The sequence below is a fragment of the Culex pipiens genome, chromosome 2 (assembly GCF_016801865.2).
Source record: "Culex pipiens pallens isolate TS chromosome 2, TS_CPP_V2, whole genome shotgun sequence".
In the NCBI taxonomy this organism is placed as follows: domain Eukaryota; kingdom Metazoa; phylum Arthropoda; class Insecta; order Diptera; family Culicidae; genus Culex; species Culex pipiens.
In genome coordinates this window covers 973,329-988,477 of record NC_068938.1, presented here as the reverse complement: position 1 = coordinate 988,477, position 15,149 = coordinate 973,329, and the positions used below count along the sequence as shown (strand labels likewise).

At 32.5% G+C, this 15,149-nt stretch overlaps 1 protein-coding gene across 5 annotated transcripts in view; it reads right to left on the bottom strand.

The window, feature by feature from the left end:
• LOC120419034 (apoptosis-resistant E3 ubiquitin protein ligase 1) overlaps positions 1 to 15,149 on the bottom strand; it is an 82,669-nt gene that overhangs the window by 13,094 nt on the left and 54,426 nt on the right. For all 5 annotated transcript variants that reach the window (XM_039581594.2, XM_039581595.2, XM_039581596.2 and 2 more), the window contains one exon: positions 1,389 to 1,545. In XM_039581594.2, coding sequence (XP_039437528.1) covers positions 1,389 to 1,545 — 157 coding nt within the window. The remainder of the gene's footprint in view (positions 1 to 1,388; positions 1,546 to 15,149) is intronic.

Genomic DNA, 15,149 nt, shown 5'->3' with positions numbered 1-15,149 from the left:
TGAAATAGTTTACTTACTATATTAAACAATTGATAGCCGTAAAAAATTACAGTGAATAATGAAAATTTTAAATGTCTGATTCTTGAACTATTTTTTTACCTGACCATTTACTCACAAAAACCTACCAAAAAGGACTCAATAAATATTGTTATATTTGTCATTTGCACCTAAATCTTTAATCGAATTCTGATTCAACAAAAAAAAAACTGCTTAAATCACATAGTTTGGTCCCAGACAGACAGACAGATCATTTCTGGATAATTTTACAAAATATCAATTTAAATATTGCATTGAATTTTCATCCAGATTTTTTAATTAAATTTTCGCAAATTTTTATTGTTTTTCATTCAAGATGATCTTTAATGAAAAACAATAAAAAAATTGTTTGCTTCAGAGAAAAAATCAAATAAGTGTCGTTTTTTGTCTTTGCGTGATAAGAGATATTTTTACTATCTTAAAATTTACTTTTCATTCGCTTAAAATACTATTTATTGATTCCTTTTTGCTTCTAGATTATTAGTTCTGCAAATGTTTCTTTTTCAAAAAAAATAATTCAGAAATAATAATAAATAATGAATCTGAAAAAATGCTTAGTATCAAAATTTTCTCCAATTATTCTTACTCATCATTTCCACCACAACACAAGTAACGAAAGTCACCGTGTCGTGGTAGCAAACATTGCGACTTCCTTCCTCGTTCCGGCGTCGTCAGCGTCGTCGTCGTCGGTGCAATTTCCCTTCCAAATTAGAGGCAATCAAATTGTGCAAACAATCGCGACGATGACTATATGCAAATGTGCAACAATAAGAAGAAAAAAAAGAGCTAGAATCGTGTCACTGCCTTTTTGCCATTATTTCTATCCCTTTTGTCAGCTTAAGCAAGGTCTTACAATGTTTGCTGAAGCTGTCATCGCGCGAAACAATAGATGACTTTGCAGGAAAAAAAACCTCAAACCAGCAGCGCGCCTGAAAGTATGCAACGGAAGTCGTTCTGGGTAACCTTGCACAGGGGCGAATTTTGCTCACATGTAAACTGTTTTTTTTTTTCTTCGAAAAATGGCTGCGGTTTCTACACCACAAAGCAGAATAAGAGCAGTCATCAGCAGAAATGCTGTTCATTACACAATGTTGAATGGTTTGTTCTTTAGCCGCAGGGTGCATAGTTGCGAGATGTAATTGTTTCGTTTTGCAAGAAACCACAAACCTTGTCAAAATTACCGGAAGATGTTTTTTTTTTTATAAATTTTTGAGTGTAATTCTTGCAGTTTTATTTAAATTTTCTGAAAAAAATGATCAAAAACGGGTTGTTTCGAAAAAAAAAACTAAAGGTAAAATTCATAACATAATTTAAATAAATTTCAAAACTCGATAAACATAAAAAAATCTCACCTCGAGTAAAAGTGCTGCAGCCGGTGCTCCTTGAGCCATTCGCGCAGGATCAGCTTCTGCTGGAGGTTGAGGGCGGCCCGCTGCAGCCGCTGCTCGTCCCCGGGCGGAAGCTCCGGCAGCCGTTCCGGGTCACCGCAGCTGGACAGGGTCGATATTCCTGTAAAATCGAGAACGGGAAGAGCGAAAGCGATTTCAATTAGTGACGGTTCATTGAGCGATAAACAGCCATCAAAGTAGGCAGCTTCTGACAGGGGTTGCCTGCTTTGATCGCGTGGTGTGCGCCGATAATGGCAAAGTTCACCCCCCGGGTAGTGGTAATTATGCGGTAAAGGGCAGCAAAATGGCCTTTCGCATCTCATGTTTATGTAGATTGGGATTGGTCTGGGCGGGGGAGGACGCGCAGCTGCGGAAGTGCGTTGCTGGCCAACTCCGGTTCGGTGTAGTGTGTTGTTGATATGGTTATTGTTGTAAAATTTAATTTACGCTATAATAGCTTTTGTGACTGTGGGTTGGCGGCCAAAAAACACTGGCGGCGAGCATGGCCCTGGCCGGACTTTCCACACTCTTCGTATGCATAAAACTGAATTTTATTGCTATTTTTGCATATTTTATCCTGAATGCTTGCCCCTCGGTCGGCAGCAGGCAGTGGTCTGGCAGAAGAAGAGAGGTTGTGGTTTTTGCAAAATGCGGAAGCAAATTTGTTCAACAGCAACGGCGGCCAGTGTGAATGTGGGTTACGTACTAAATAAAGAGCTAGCAGAGGAGAGATTGCACTACTGTAGCACTACACTGTGGAATGTTGCTAAACCATGGGCTGGTCGGATTTGTGGGCAGTAACGGCGAATCGATCGTGGTAGGCTTTGGAAAATATCTTTACTTGCTCCACGTGGTGCCAATATTGCTGGGTAAAACCAAGTAGGCTTTGCAGTTTTTCAATATTACGTTAAAATTTAAAATTTAGTAATTTCTAGAGTTTTTGCTTCTAAATAAAATCAAAACTAATTTCAACTAATTGATCCCTCCTCCAAAGCTCAATCCAAGTTGCAAGTTTGCCACCAACTGTGACAAACTGTAACTCGACACTTGCTCTCAATTTCTGCACTGGGATGTGACAAAATCGTCGTCAGTCGACTCAGTCGTGTGTGGGACGACAACGACGATGCGGTTATCAATATTTCTCCACACACAAACCCAAGGAGAGTGGCTTATTTTCCACTGAATCTGATCCGTTTCGATTCGGTTGGCATTTTGTCACGTTCGTCCAGAAATGCTCTGCTGGAATGTGTTTGTGATGGTTGTGCAATCAGCCGGGAGTCAACTCCGAGAGTAAACTGTTCTGTTTTGCGCCATCATTGGCCTCATCATCGACATCGTCAACGGTCAACTGGATGGTGAAAGGCATACAAAGGAAGACCGAAAGGTCCTGTTTTTGAATATCGGCATCGGGTTGCACAACTTAGGGGAGCATGAGTTTAACAGTGGGCAACTTTTTTTTTAGAAAATGCTTAAATTTATTAATACAATATAATTATAAATCACACACATATTCGATTTATTTTTACTTATCAAACGTGACAGTTTCGTTCAAATCTTGAAAAATGTTTCAAGCCAGCTAAATTTTCAAATGGATAGTTTTCAAAATTTGGAATAAAAAATATTATAAAATGGATAACTCAACTCTAGACCTGGAAGAATTTCAATCAGAAAATGTGTGATAAGTCAATTTGCGGACTTCAGTAATCATTGGAAGGACAACTCTGACATTTTCAGAACATGATAAGCTTTGAGTTTTATCAAAGTTAACTTTGGTCGAGTTTTGTATTTTGTTTCATATCCCTTAGAAAAACAACAAAAGCTAGAAAAATATTTGTACAATTTGAACTGAACAAGAAATGAGATAACAATACACGTAAAAATACAATTTTTTTTAAATTTAAAACAACCGCGTTTTTGAGCAATAGAAAAATATGGACAAAAACGTTTAAGCCGCCTTTTTTTTTTGGAAAAAATAGAAACTGTATTCAAAAAATTTTATGACTTCAGTTTTTAATGTAAAATCAAATTTGCAATCGAAAATGCACATCGTTTTCAAGATATAAGTTGCCAATTTGAAAAATTTTAACTTAAAAATTCCGGTTTTAGTTTTTTTTAAGTCCAATTTTCAATGTTACCGATGCACATCAAACAGAGCTTTTGGTTTTTTTTGTTACTGATATTTTAGTAGTTTCGAAACTACGAGAATTATCGATATTATTTTTTATTCATCCCCTAAACTGCCCATGATCGCATAAATGTCCCATATGCATTTTCATCACTTTTGAGTTACTGATGCAGTTTGGTTCAAAATCTTGTGCTCTTTCAAAAGAGCCTATAACATCCAGTACTTTGTTCTAGAAATCAGTAGGAAATCCTGTTTTTTCATGTAAACTTAACACGTAGCCTTATGTGTGGGACAAACTTCACTCGCGTTTTTCTCAGCTTGCTGTTTTTGCATATGGGACATTTATGCGAACATGGGCAGTAAAGTACTGTCTACTAAGCGATTCACAACCAAATTTGCCTATTTTTACAGTCAGGTTGTTGCAGTTTGACAATTTTGGAATAAGAAGACAACAATTTCCTTGGTTGCTGTGCACCCTTAAAATATAAAACATTCGAGAAATTTTCCGATCTTTTCGAAAACAATATTTTGAATATTTTTTTTTTTACCAAAACTTACGTTTCAAAATGGCTTAATATTGATTGTTTGGCCCTTTTAAAATGCTGGTCTTGATTAAAAAAATCAAAACATTGTTTTTGAAAAGATCTGAAAGTTTCACGAATGTTTCATAAATAACATTTATAAACCATTAGTTGCTGAGGGTTGTTTGGGTCATTAGAAAATGGAGGGTTGTGTGGGTGAGACTTAAAAAAAATCATTTTTCCTGTTTCTTATTCTTTTATTCGCTGCATATCAGCAATTTGTGGTTCAATCTTCAATGTTTCTTGGGTGAAATTGTAGGAAATTTTCTGAAATTTTCGAAAAAATATGTTAAGGAATGGACTACAATGGAAACTATTTTAAAAAATTATAAAAAACCGGAATTTTTCAGACAAAATTTAACTTTGACTGGCTATTTTTTGAACAGGCAGTCAAAAAAATAAATAAATTATAGAGTACTTTTCGATTGCAAATTAGATTTTTCATAACAAAATCAGCTCAAAAAATTGTTAGTACATGATTTCATTTTTTTTTTTACAAAAATCACTATTAAAAAAATCATAACTCGTCGGCAAAATTTTGGTTCATACTTCTGAATGGCATAAAAGATGCGAGGTTTTTGTTCCCAAAAACAATTCAAGTAAAATACTGGTTTTTGGATTTTTTTTTGTAAAAAAAGGTATTAAAAAAATCAACAATTTTTTATTCATTTTAGCGATTTTTTTAATGGTCCTCATCAATACCTACAACTTTGCCGAATACACCAAATCAATCAAAAATATCCTTGAAAAGTTACAGATTTTCGAGTATAAACGTACCATTTTTGTTTGAACTGCTAACTAAATTGTATGGAAACTTTTATGGGTGAACAAATGATACAAAATTACTTCTTTGGTCATACTGAAGGCCATCACAATGCTTGAACAAAAAAAAATTGTAAAATCCATTTTCAGGTTTGGTGGAGATTTGCTCAAAGGCTATTTTTTTTATTCACATCATACTGTGAATACAATTGACTTGGCAAAAAAGCGTCGAAATTTGATGAAGCGATTTTCGATTTTTCCGACAAAACTTTCTCGAATAAATATTATAAATTTGCAATCTTTATGAAAATTGTGGAGGATGTTAAGCTCCAAAACATTTTAAAACATTATCCCAAACAAATTTGGTAAAAATGAGACATAGATTTGAAATTTATATAAATTTCACTTAAGAAATCACTACATAAGGCAGGGTTGCCAAATCATAACAGTTGACTTGTGGATTCATAATACCGTACCAAAAATCCGGAGCCAATTTCACGAAAAGCAGGAAATCAAAATGTAATTTTTAGTAAATTATTGAACTTCAGCAAAAAAAAAACTTGCTTGAATGAATATATTTTTTAGGTATTTTTTCTTAAACTTTAACAGTTTTCTTATAAATAACACCCTCTTCCCCTATCCAAAACTCCCCACAGAAGTCAGCTTTTCCCCACAATGACCACCGCATGCTGCAAGCAACTGCAACCGATTTTGCTGCTGCTGCTGCTGCATTGCTCTTGGGATTAAACAGGCAAAGAAAAACAACTCTTACTCTTTATTATTCTTCCGAACGTTTTCGTTTGATTTGGTTTATTCGCATCCACCCACACTCCTCCACCCCCTAAATCCGGCAAGGGACTGCTGCAGCATTTTGTGGAGCAGAGCAGATGTTTGGCAGATTTTGTCCAGGCGTTCTGGGTGGTGTATAATTTCAACGCAAATACATTATTGCTGATGGATTATCGCTTGGTGAAATGTTTGAAAAGCTTACAAATTGGGCATATTGAAATATTTTTTGAGTTCAGATTTGTCTTCAAAAATAATTCAAAGTAAAATCAATTTTTGAACTATCATGAAAATTCGCCCTTTTCAAATTTTACCACCCAAATGTGTCACAACGATGGCGATGAGATGATTCGATCTGCTTCCCAAACCCCAAGCCCAAGCCAAGCCAGCTGGCAAGGAATGGATTATTGCAGAAATATTTTGACAAGCTGCCAAACCAGCAGCATCAGAATCAGCATAGTGCAGCAAATTAGGTGCCGACGAGTGGGCTTTCGATGGCTTCACCTCGTCCTCGGGTTTTGGCGCTGAATTTGCTTTTTAGAGTGAGAGAGAGGGAGAGATATGCTAATGTGATGCTGAATGGCATAATTGAAGTGGATGTGTGCAGAGCAATTTAAAGAGGAGATTTTATTGAAAAATTGCCTAAAATTGGCAGTAAAAGTAGAAATTAATCCAAAACAAGAAGACAAAAAGACAAATAGACAAAAAGACAAAAAGACAAAAAGACAAAAAGACAAAAAGACAAAAAGACAAAAAGACAAAAAGACAAAAAGACAAAAAGACAAAAAGACAAAAAGACAAAAAGACAAAAAGACAAAAAGACAAAAAGACAAAAAGACAAAAAGACAAAAAGACAAAAAGACAAAAAGACAAAAAGACAAAAAGACAAAAAGACAAAAAGACAAAAAGACAAAAAGACAAAAAGACAAAAAGACAAAAAGACAAAAAGACAAAAAGACAAAAAGACAAAAAGACAAAAAGACAAAAAGACAAAAAGACAAAAAGACAAAAAGACAAAAAGACAAAAAGACAAAAAGACAAAAAGACAAAAAGACAAAAAGACAAAAAGACAAAAAGACAAAAAGACAAAAAGACAAAAAGACAAAAAGACAAAAAGACAAAAAGACAAAAAGACAAAAAGACAAAAAAAGACAAAAAGACAAAAAGACAAAAAGACAAAAAGACAAAAAGACAAAAAGACAAAAAGACAAAAAGACAAAAAGACAAAAAGACAAAAAGACAAAAAGACAAAAAGACAAAAAGACAAAAAGACAAAAAGACAAAAAGACAAAAAGACAAAAAGACAAAAAGACAAAAAGACAAAAAGACAAAAAGACAAAAAGACAAAAAGACAAAAAGACAAAAAGACAAAAAGACAAAAAGACAAAAAGACAAAAAGACAAAAAGACAAAAAGACAAAAAGACAAAAAGACAAAAAGACAAAAAGACAAAAAGACAAAAAGACAAAAAGACAAAAAGACAAAAAGACAAAAAGACAAAAAGACAAAAAGACAAAAAGACAAAAAGACAAAAAGACAAAAAGACAAAAAGACAAAAAGACAAAAAGACAAAAAGACAAAAAGACAAAAAGACAAAAAGACAAAAAGACAAAAAGACAAAAAGACAAAAAGACAAAAAGACAAAAAGACAAAAAGACAAAAAGACAAAAAGACAAAAAGACAAAAAGACAAAAAGACAAAAAGACAAAAAGACAAAAAGACAAAAAGTAATTTTTGTAATTTTTGTAATTTTTGTAATTTTTGTAATTTTTGTAATTTTTGTAATTTTTGTAATTTTTGTAATTTTTGTAATTTTTGTAATTTTTGTAATTTTTGTAATTTTCGTAATTTTTGTAATTTTGGTAATTTTTGTATTTTTTGTAATTTTTGTAATTTTTGTAATTTTTGTAATTTTTGTAATTTTTGTAATTTTTGTAATTTTTGTAATTTTTGTAATATGTTGGAAAATATAAAAAATTGCTGGAAATTAGAAAAAAGAAAAATGTCTTGCAACATCTTAAGATTATCCAATAATTCATCACAAAAATGTGCAAGAAAAATGACCCCCATTCAAGGTGTAACCAATTCATCTTCTCAAAATCTCAAGAATATTCCCAGCAAAATTCCTTCTCTCGTCGAGCCCTCGCCATTAATCAAAACTGCTTCACCGTGGAAAATGTGCTTTTTCAGCTGTTCCAGAATGCGAGCAACCTTTTGAAACTATTATTCCTTTTGCCCCTGATATCTGATGGGCCTCTTTGAGGCTAGCAACTTGGTAAAAGTGGAGTGGTGTTAAATGGTCATTTCTCAACCGTCGCGTGATAAACGGAGCCATTTTTCACAGTTTTACCGGTGAAAAGGTCTCCAGGTGAATGTGGGTTGGTTTAGCAAGGTTTTGAATTTGAATATTCGAGTTAAAATTGATTTATTTTTTGGTTGAATTTATTTCAGAGTACGTTTTCAAAATCATACAATGCAACTTCTTAGAGAAACAAATCTAAAATAGAACTCAACATTTATTTCAACCGGTTTCACCTTAACCAACAGAGCTTTTCCCAGCTACTGCAGTTGGTGGAAAATCGCTGGTCATTAACATGAAACAGCATTAACCGACCCACCAACCGACCAATCACACAACAAAGTACAAGTGTGAAAGCGTAATGCTTGAAATGTGTTTCCATTTCCTCCTTTTCTTGGGTTTTTTTCCTGCCTCGGAACTGGACGGAATGTAATCAAGATGAATTACGAGCTGCCATTCATTTGCATATCTGCGCAAATGGGTTGCAGTTGCAGCCAGGAAGTTAACATTATGCAAGTTAATGGTGGCTGGAGTTTATTGCGGGCAATAAAAATTTCATTTCAATGAAATCGCAATTTTGTGCACAATTTTCATTAAATAAGGAATTTTAATTTTCAAGCGAAAAAAAAAAAAAAACATCAAAAATGCAATCTACCTCATAGATGATGAAAAATTCCATAGCTTTAACAAAAAATGTTGAATGTGTTGCCAATTTTCTGAAAAAATCATGACTTTTCTAAAACGGTAAAAAGTCGGATATTTTTGATATGTCTAAATAGATTTAATTAAAATTATTTCCATTTTTTGAACTTTTACAATTTTTTTATTTTCAAATAATGGCAACACTGCAATTGAATTTCTAATACATATTATTTTGACAAAGTGTCTGTCAAAACCATACAAAAATTAAAGGCTACCTTAGATTATTTTGATTATTGGCCTGAAAGGGTTAAATCAATTTCTGAACTCGAATCAAACATTAGGGCCAAATGGATAGCACTTGGAAAAACTTATTTTTCGGTTCATTGTAGGGCCATATCCCAGCACTATTTTAAACACACATTTTTTTAAATAAACAAAACAAATACAATTTTTCCGAAATTTTTCCGAAATTTTTATTTTTATTTTTACGGCTTAGACTCATAAAAAAATCACAAAGGTACTTTTTGATTCCAGACTGAATTCAACATCCAAAAATAATTTTTATTTTTTTTTTGTTGGAGAAATTTCGAAATTTCAAAAAAATCACTATTTTCCTAAAATGTTTATGACATGGCAGAAAACAAACCGTCATTCATAACGCATTGCCTAATATTGGCACTTTTTATCAACTAAAATATATTTAAAAAAAAATTAAAAAGTTTTTTTTGATGAATTTACAAATAAAAAATGCCTTATTTTTTTCAGAGTACCCTTTTTTCCAGTAGTTCTAATAGTAGTTTATGCAACAAGTTGCAAAAAGAGGATTTTTTCAGCACGAGTCGTACATTTATCCAACGAGGTTCACCGAGTTGGATAAATACGACGAGTGCTGAAAAAATCAAGTTTTGCAACGAGTTCCATACAACATTTTTTGCAATTTCGAAAAACACCCATTGAGTGAAATTTTAAGTCGAATTTTCATGTATTTTGTCAATAAATCGTTAAAATCAAAAAAATGTTGAAAAGTGTTACTTTTCGAAACAAGTGCTGAAAAGTTCAACTTTTCAGCACCCATTTCAGTGCTGAAAAGTAGAACTTTTCAGCATTTATTTTGAAAAGTGTTGCTATTCGATTCTGTTATTTTTGGTACAGAAAAGTAGGCTATTTCGTCGTTCAAGAATGACAGGAAAAGTAAGTAGTTTCACGACGGAATTGCAAAATAATAATTTACAGCTTTACCGAAGATTTCACATAAAATAAAAATTACAAACTTTTTTTTGTGAAATTCTAGAGAACTGCTCAAATATGGCATTTGTAATCATCTAAAACAAATCTAGGAGCTTTTTTTTTTTTGAAAATGTCCTATTAACCTTCTACAGCCCAATTTTTTTTCGATTTGTTTTTATTTTTGCTCTGCTCACGAGGTCATTTTGAGCAACTTTTGTTCTACGAAAAACTCAACTTCACTTGTTTTATGTTTTTCTCATTTCTTTTTTAGTATTATAATTTGCATTTATCTTGTTTAGTTTATGTCTGTTTTTGGTAGTTTTTGCCTATTGTATCACCTCCTCCCATTACATTTTGCCTATCTATTTTTTTCATGTTTTTACAGTCACTTTTAATTTTTTTTTGCTTGTTTTTCACATTTTATGCTACAGAATGGCACCATTCTTACTTAAATTTAAAAAAAAAATGCGAAGAGGCCTAGTCTGGGACACTACTAAAATTACTGCATACTCATTTTTACTTAAAATATAGGAAATGTTAGTAAAAAACACAGCCAAAGTTGACCACTAAAAAAATACATTTTTGAAAACATTGGAAAAGTCACATTAAACAAGTCCAAAAATTTTCTTTAAATTGCTTTTCAAACATCAAACATTGGTTGAAAATATATTTTTCAGATCGAAGCCCGTCTGAAGGCAGGGTTGGGTTGTAGAGGGTTAAATGCAGCGTTCTTAAAAATTCATACTACCTTCATTTTTATAATTTGAAAAAAAAAATCATGGTATGGTATTTAGTATGGAATCCTAAAACATTTGAGTTCAAAATGTAAACAACTATAAAAGAGTATAAAAATTGAAATTGCGAGCCATGGTTTCAACATTTTAATGAAAAAAGGTTATTAAGTTGCATTGTACACCTGTCCAGTTGTTTTGCTATCATTAGTTTCCAAAATCTCAAAGTACTGACAAAAATTTTACTTTTCGCGAAAAATAAAATTTTTGTGTTGCTGTACATTGGAATTTCATAAAAATTCAAAACATTTTTAAACAAGCCCAAACATGCTAAATATGATTTTCAATGCAGAAAAATGCATTTTGGATTGTTTTTCAGTTCATGAGACTTCTATTTTCATGGAAAATGTGAAGTTTTTTGAATTTTTTTTTGCCGCTGATTTTTCAGACCAATTTTGAAAGGGGGAAGGGGGGGGGGGGGGGTATAAACTTTGAAAAATGGTTGGAAAGGGCCTAATAATATAAAAAAAAAACAAAAAGGAATTACCGCTAATTACAAACTTGACATTTTTGAAATTGATGTCGTAAATGCTTCAGTTTTGTCAAGGTATGATAGATTTTGGCTCCATGAATCGGCTTTAATCGACATAATCAATTTTTTTGTGAATTCTCTGCCAGTAAACAAAATTGTAATTTCAGGATTAAAAACGTTGGTGCACACCCATAATTTTCTACTGAACTCGAAACAACTTATTGCTCGACAAAAAAAAAAGATTAACCTTTGAAAATGTTTAGTCACTTAGCCGAATTCTTGTTAAAATATCAAAATTGAAAATATAAAAAAGAAGATTTAAGTTGTTGGGTTGAATAAAGTTAATAGCAGTAGGGGGTTAAGTGCTTTTAACCTTTGATAAGATTGCCAGATTTTTAAACCCATTTATGACCCATTCCACAGGATTGCTCTAATTGAGGGGTTATATATTTTTGAATCACTTACACACAATTATCGCGACAGATTTACCAACAATCCACTAGATCTTACTATCCATTAGCACTAAAGCCCACTTAACTCTAGCTTAACTGATTGAGTCCACCACTACTAGCCACAACAACCGTTACTATCCAGTTACTATCGTAATGTTTGCCAACAACACCACGGCACTTGAAGGTTAACTGCCACAAAAGCTATCCGGGGGGAAAAGCGAAAAACCGCAAGATAAGCAGCAGCAGCTTCTTCCAATTTCACCTTGCGCAAGACGAGCCTGTTTCCAGTTCCAGTCGAACGATGATGATGCTGACGAGGCTGCTTTTGCAATTTTAGATGATGGTGGTGATGACGCCGGCAAAACGAGAAATGGCGCTGACATGCCGGGGCTCTCACGTAATACCAGGTTGAGTGTTTTCAGATAGATAGAGCGGGGGTGTGGGATTACAACGACGACGACGACGGGGCAAACCTCAAACAAACAAAACCGCACAAACAATTCGTCGACGTCGTCTTTTGTGAGCCAGTTCTGATGGGCTCAAGTTGTTAGCAAAGACTGGTGTGGCGTCGACGTCGGTTGACCACAACAGCAAAGACTATGCAGTGAAGGTCCTGCCTCGTCGCCGTAATGAAATATTCAAAACTAACCAGCCAATCAACCCACGAACTCGATTCTTTAGAATTAAAAAGAAAGAAATGGGATTGTATAATTTGAACTTTGAACGCGATTGGATCCAATCGATAAATAAGGCACTGTTATTGTCTTCTTGGAGGTAATAAACGAGTTTGTGGTGTGGCAGGCACACTTAAGTGGGGACAATTGAGGTTTGTGAGGAATAGTTATTTAATTGATTTTTCAATTATTTCCCCAACATTTTGCAATTCTTGACAGTCTAAAAAATCTAAAAAGTCGCCAAAAAACCATTTTTCAACCAATTTTTGATGTTTAAAAAGAATTGGAAAGAAGAACTCTTAAAATTTTAGAAAATTTATGGGTTGGAAATTTTACTTGTTTTATGTGACTTTTCCAATGTTTTTAAAAATGTCATTTTTTTAGGGGTCAACTTTGGCTGTGTTTTTTACTGCCATTTCCTATATTTTAAGTAAAAAGAAGTAAGCAGTAATTTTTCTAGTGTCCCAGACTATGCCTCTACGCATTTTTTTTACAATTTAAATAATAATGGTGTCATTTTATAGCAGATAATATGAAAAAAAAGCAAATAATTGAAAAAGTGACTGTAAAAACATGAAAATATTAGATAGGCTAAATGTAATGATAGGAGTTGGTAGAATAGGCTAAATTCTACCAAAAACAAACATAATTTAAACAAGATAAATGCAAACTAAAATACTAAAAATTAAACAAGAAAAACATAAAACAAGAGAAGTAAAGTTTTTCGTAGAACGAAAGTTGCTAAAAATGACCTTCTCAATACGGGAAAAAAAATAAAAAGCTAAAAAAATTGGGCGGTAGATGGTTAAATATAATATATTAAAATGATATTGTAAAGAGGAATTTCAAGTAATAATTCAACGAATCTAAAGGCAATGCAATTCCATAATTTAACATCATTTTGTTATTATTAAATTGATTCAGTTTTATATATTTGTTTGGTTCATATCATAATAATATGCAACATTATCGACAAAAAGTCGATTACCAAAAGGTCGAAAGGGCAACATTATCGAGTGTTGAAAAAGTGAAACAAAATTCTGTAATATTGTATACACTCAAACCCCGATGGTTTGACACCAACTGTTGTCAAATGAACGGGGTCACTTTTTAGTTTGACACCCCTTTTACACGGAGTTTACACACACTACTGAGCGTTTGTTTTGATAGTGTGCGTGAGTGCCGTGTAAAAAGTGAAAGTTCGTCGGTAAAAAGTGACAGTTCGTCGGTACAAACTAAAAAAGTGTCAAACGAAAAAGTGACCAACCACCTGGGGTTGAGTGTATGAGTTTTTCTATTCTTCCAAACATTCCAAAAAAAAACTTTCGACCTTTTGCCCTTTCGACGATTTGTCCATTCGACCGTTTGTCTTTTTTCGATCATTTTTCCATTCGACTTTTTATTCATTCGAGCTTTTGGCATTCGACGATTTTGTTCATTCGACCTTACGTCTTTCGACCTTTTGTTATTTACTATTTGATTCTACAGTAAACGTTTCATATTTTGAATTTTAAACATCAGAATAATAATTGAAATAACTTTAAGTGACTAAAAAAATGCATCAAATTCTGAAGAATACGAATGTCTTAAAATTAAATCTATGTTTTTTTAGAGAAACTAAATATATATCAATTTTTGACAGTTTTTTCGATAGAAAATTCTTTCTTAAGAATTTAATAAAAAGCATTTTGACGTTTTTATGAAAAAAAAAAACAAAAATATATATGAATAAAATTGGTTAACAAATCGATTGTTTTCAAAAAACAATGACTCCAAATATTTTGCGGTTCCCACTCATTAATATTTGAACAATATCCTTCATGAAATTTTTGATTTTTTCGTTAGATAAAATGTTTATAATAAACACATTTCTTTTATACAAATGCGATGCTCACAGGTAATTTTTTTCAGAAAGTTTTATTTTTGCAATATAAAAATCTCAGTAAAACCTCATTTTATTTTTTTAGTCACGAAATCTCGGAAACTACCAGCTCGATTTTTATTTTAGGAATTAAATGTTGCCCTCTTTTCAGTTAAAATAATATCTATTTTTAAACAAGCCATTCATTTTATAAGGACTAAAACTTATTTATCTGTTTGCTTTAAATGGGCCTTCTAATTGGTTTAATATCTTCCGTAAAGTTCTAGATTATGATAAGAACTGTATAGAAGAAAAAAATACTCTGAAAAAAGTTTTTTTTTATAATAAGTCATCTAAGTCACTTTTTAGAATGGTGCAAAATCTGAAACAGGATTTATTACTTAAAAAACTTTTTTTTGAAAATACGATTTTTGTTAGCTATTTTAACTCATTTTTTATTCGCAAATTTAATTTGTAATCGAAAAGTCGTAACCAAGTCTTAAACAAATTTAAAAACTGTTAAAAATATGAGTTACAGTGGACTCTCTCGTTGTCGATATTGAAGGGACCGTCGAGAGCGGGAGTTATCAAATTATAGAACGAAAATTCAAAGCAATCTATTTGAAGGGACTGAAAAAATGATTGACAGCTGGAGTAATATTGATATCGAGAAGATCGACCGCCAGAGAGTCCAATGTATTTAAAAACAATTGTTATAAAAAACCGTTTTTCAGCAAATATATGTTCAAAATGTTACAAAAATAATACAGTTATTTAAAACAAATTCTGGCAAATTCTGAAAAAAGATAAAATTATTCAAGGGAACATAAATTTAAGTTTATCAAATTAATAAAGTTGAGATTTTTAAGACGAGAATAACGAGTATAATAAAAAAACGGCAATTTCTCATTATAATTTTATTGAGAAACTGGCTTCAATGAGATTTGAAGATACTTCAACGCGTTTTTTTATTTGAGAAAACTACATAAAAGCTGAAATTCAGTGAAGGTCGCATTGTCACTCCACTTTTTATATCACTTAAGTGTTTCCTCTA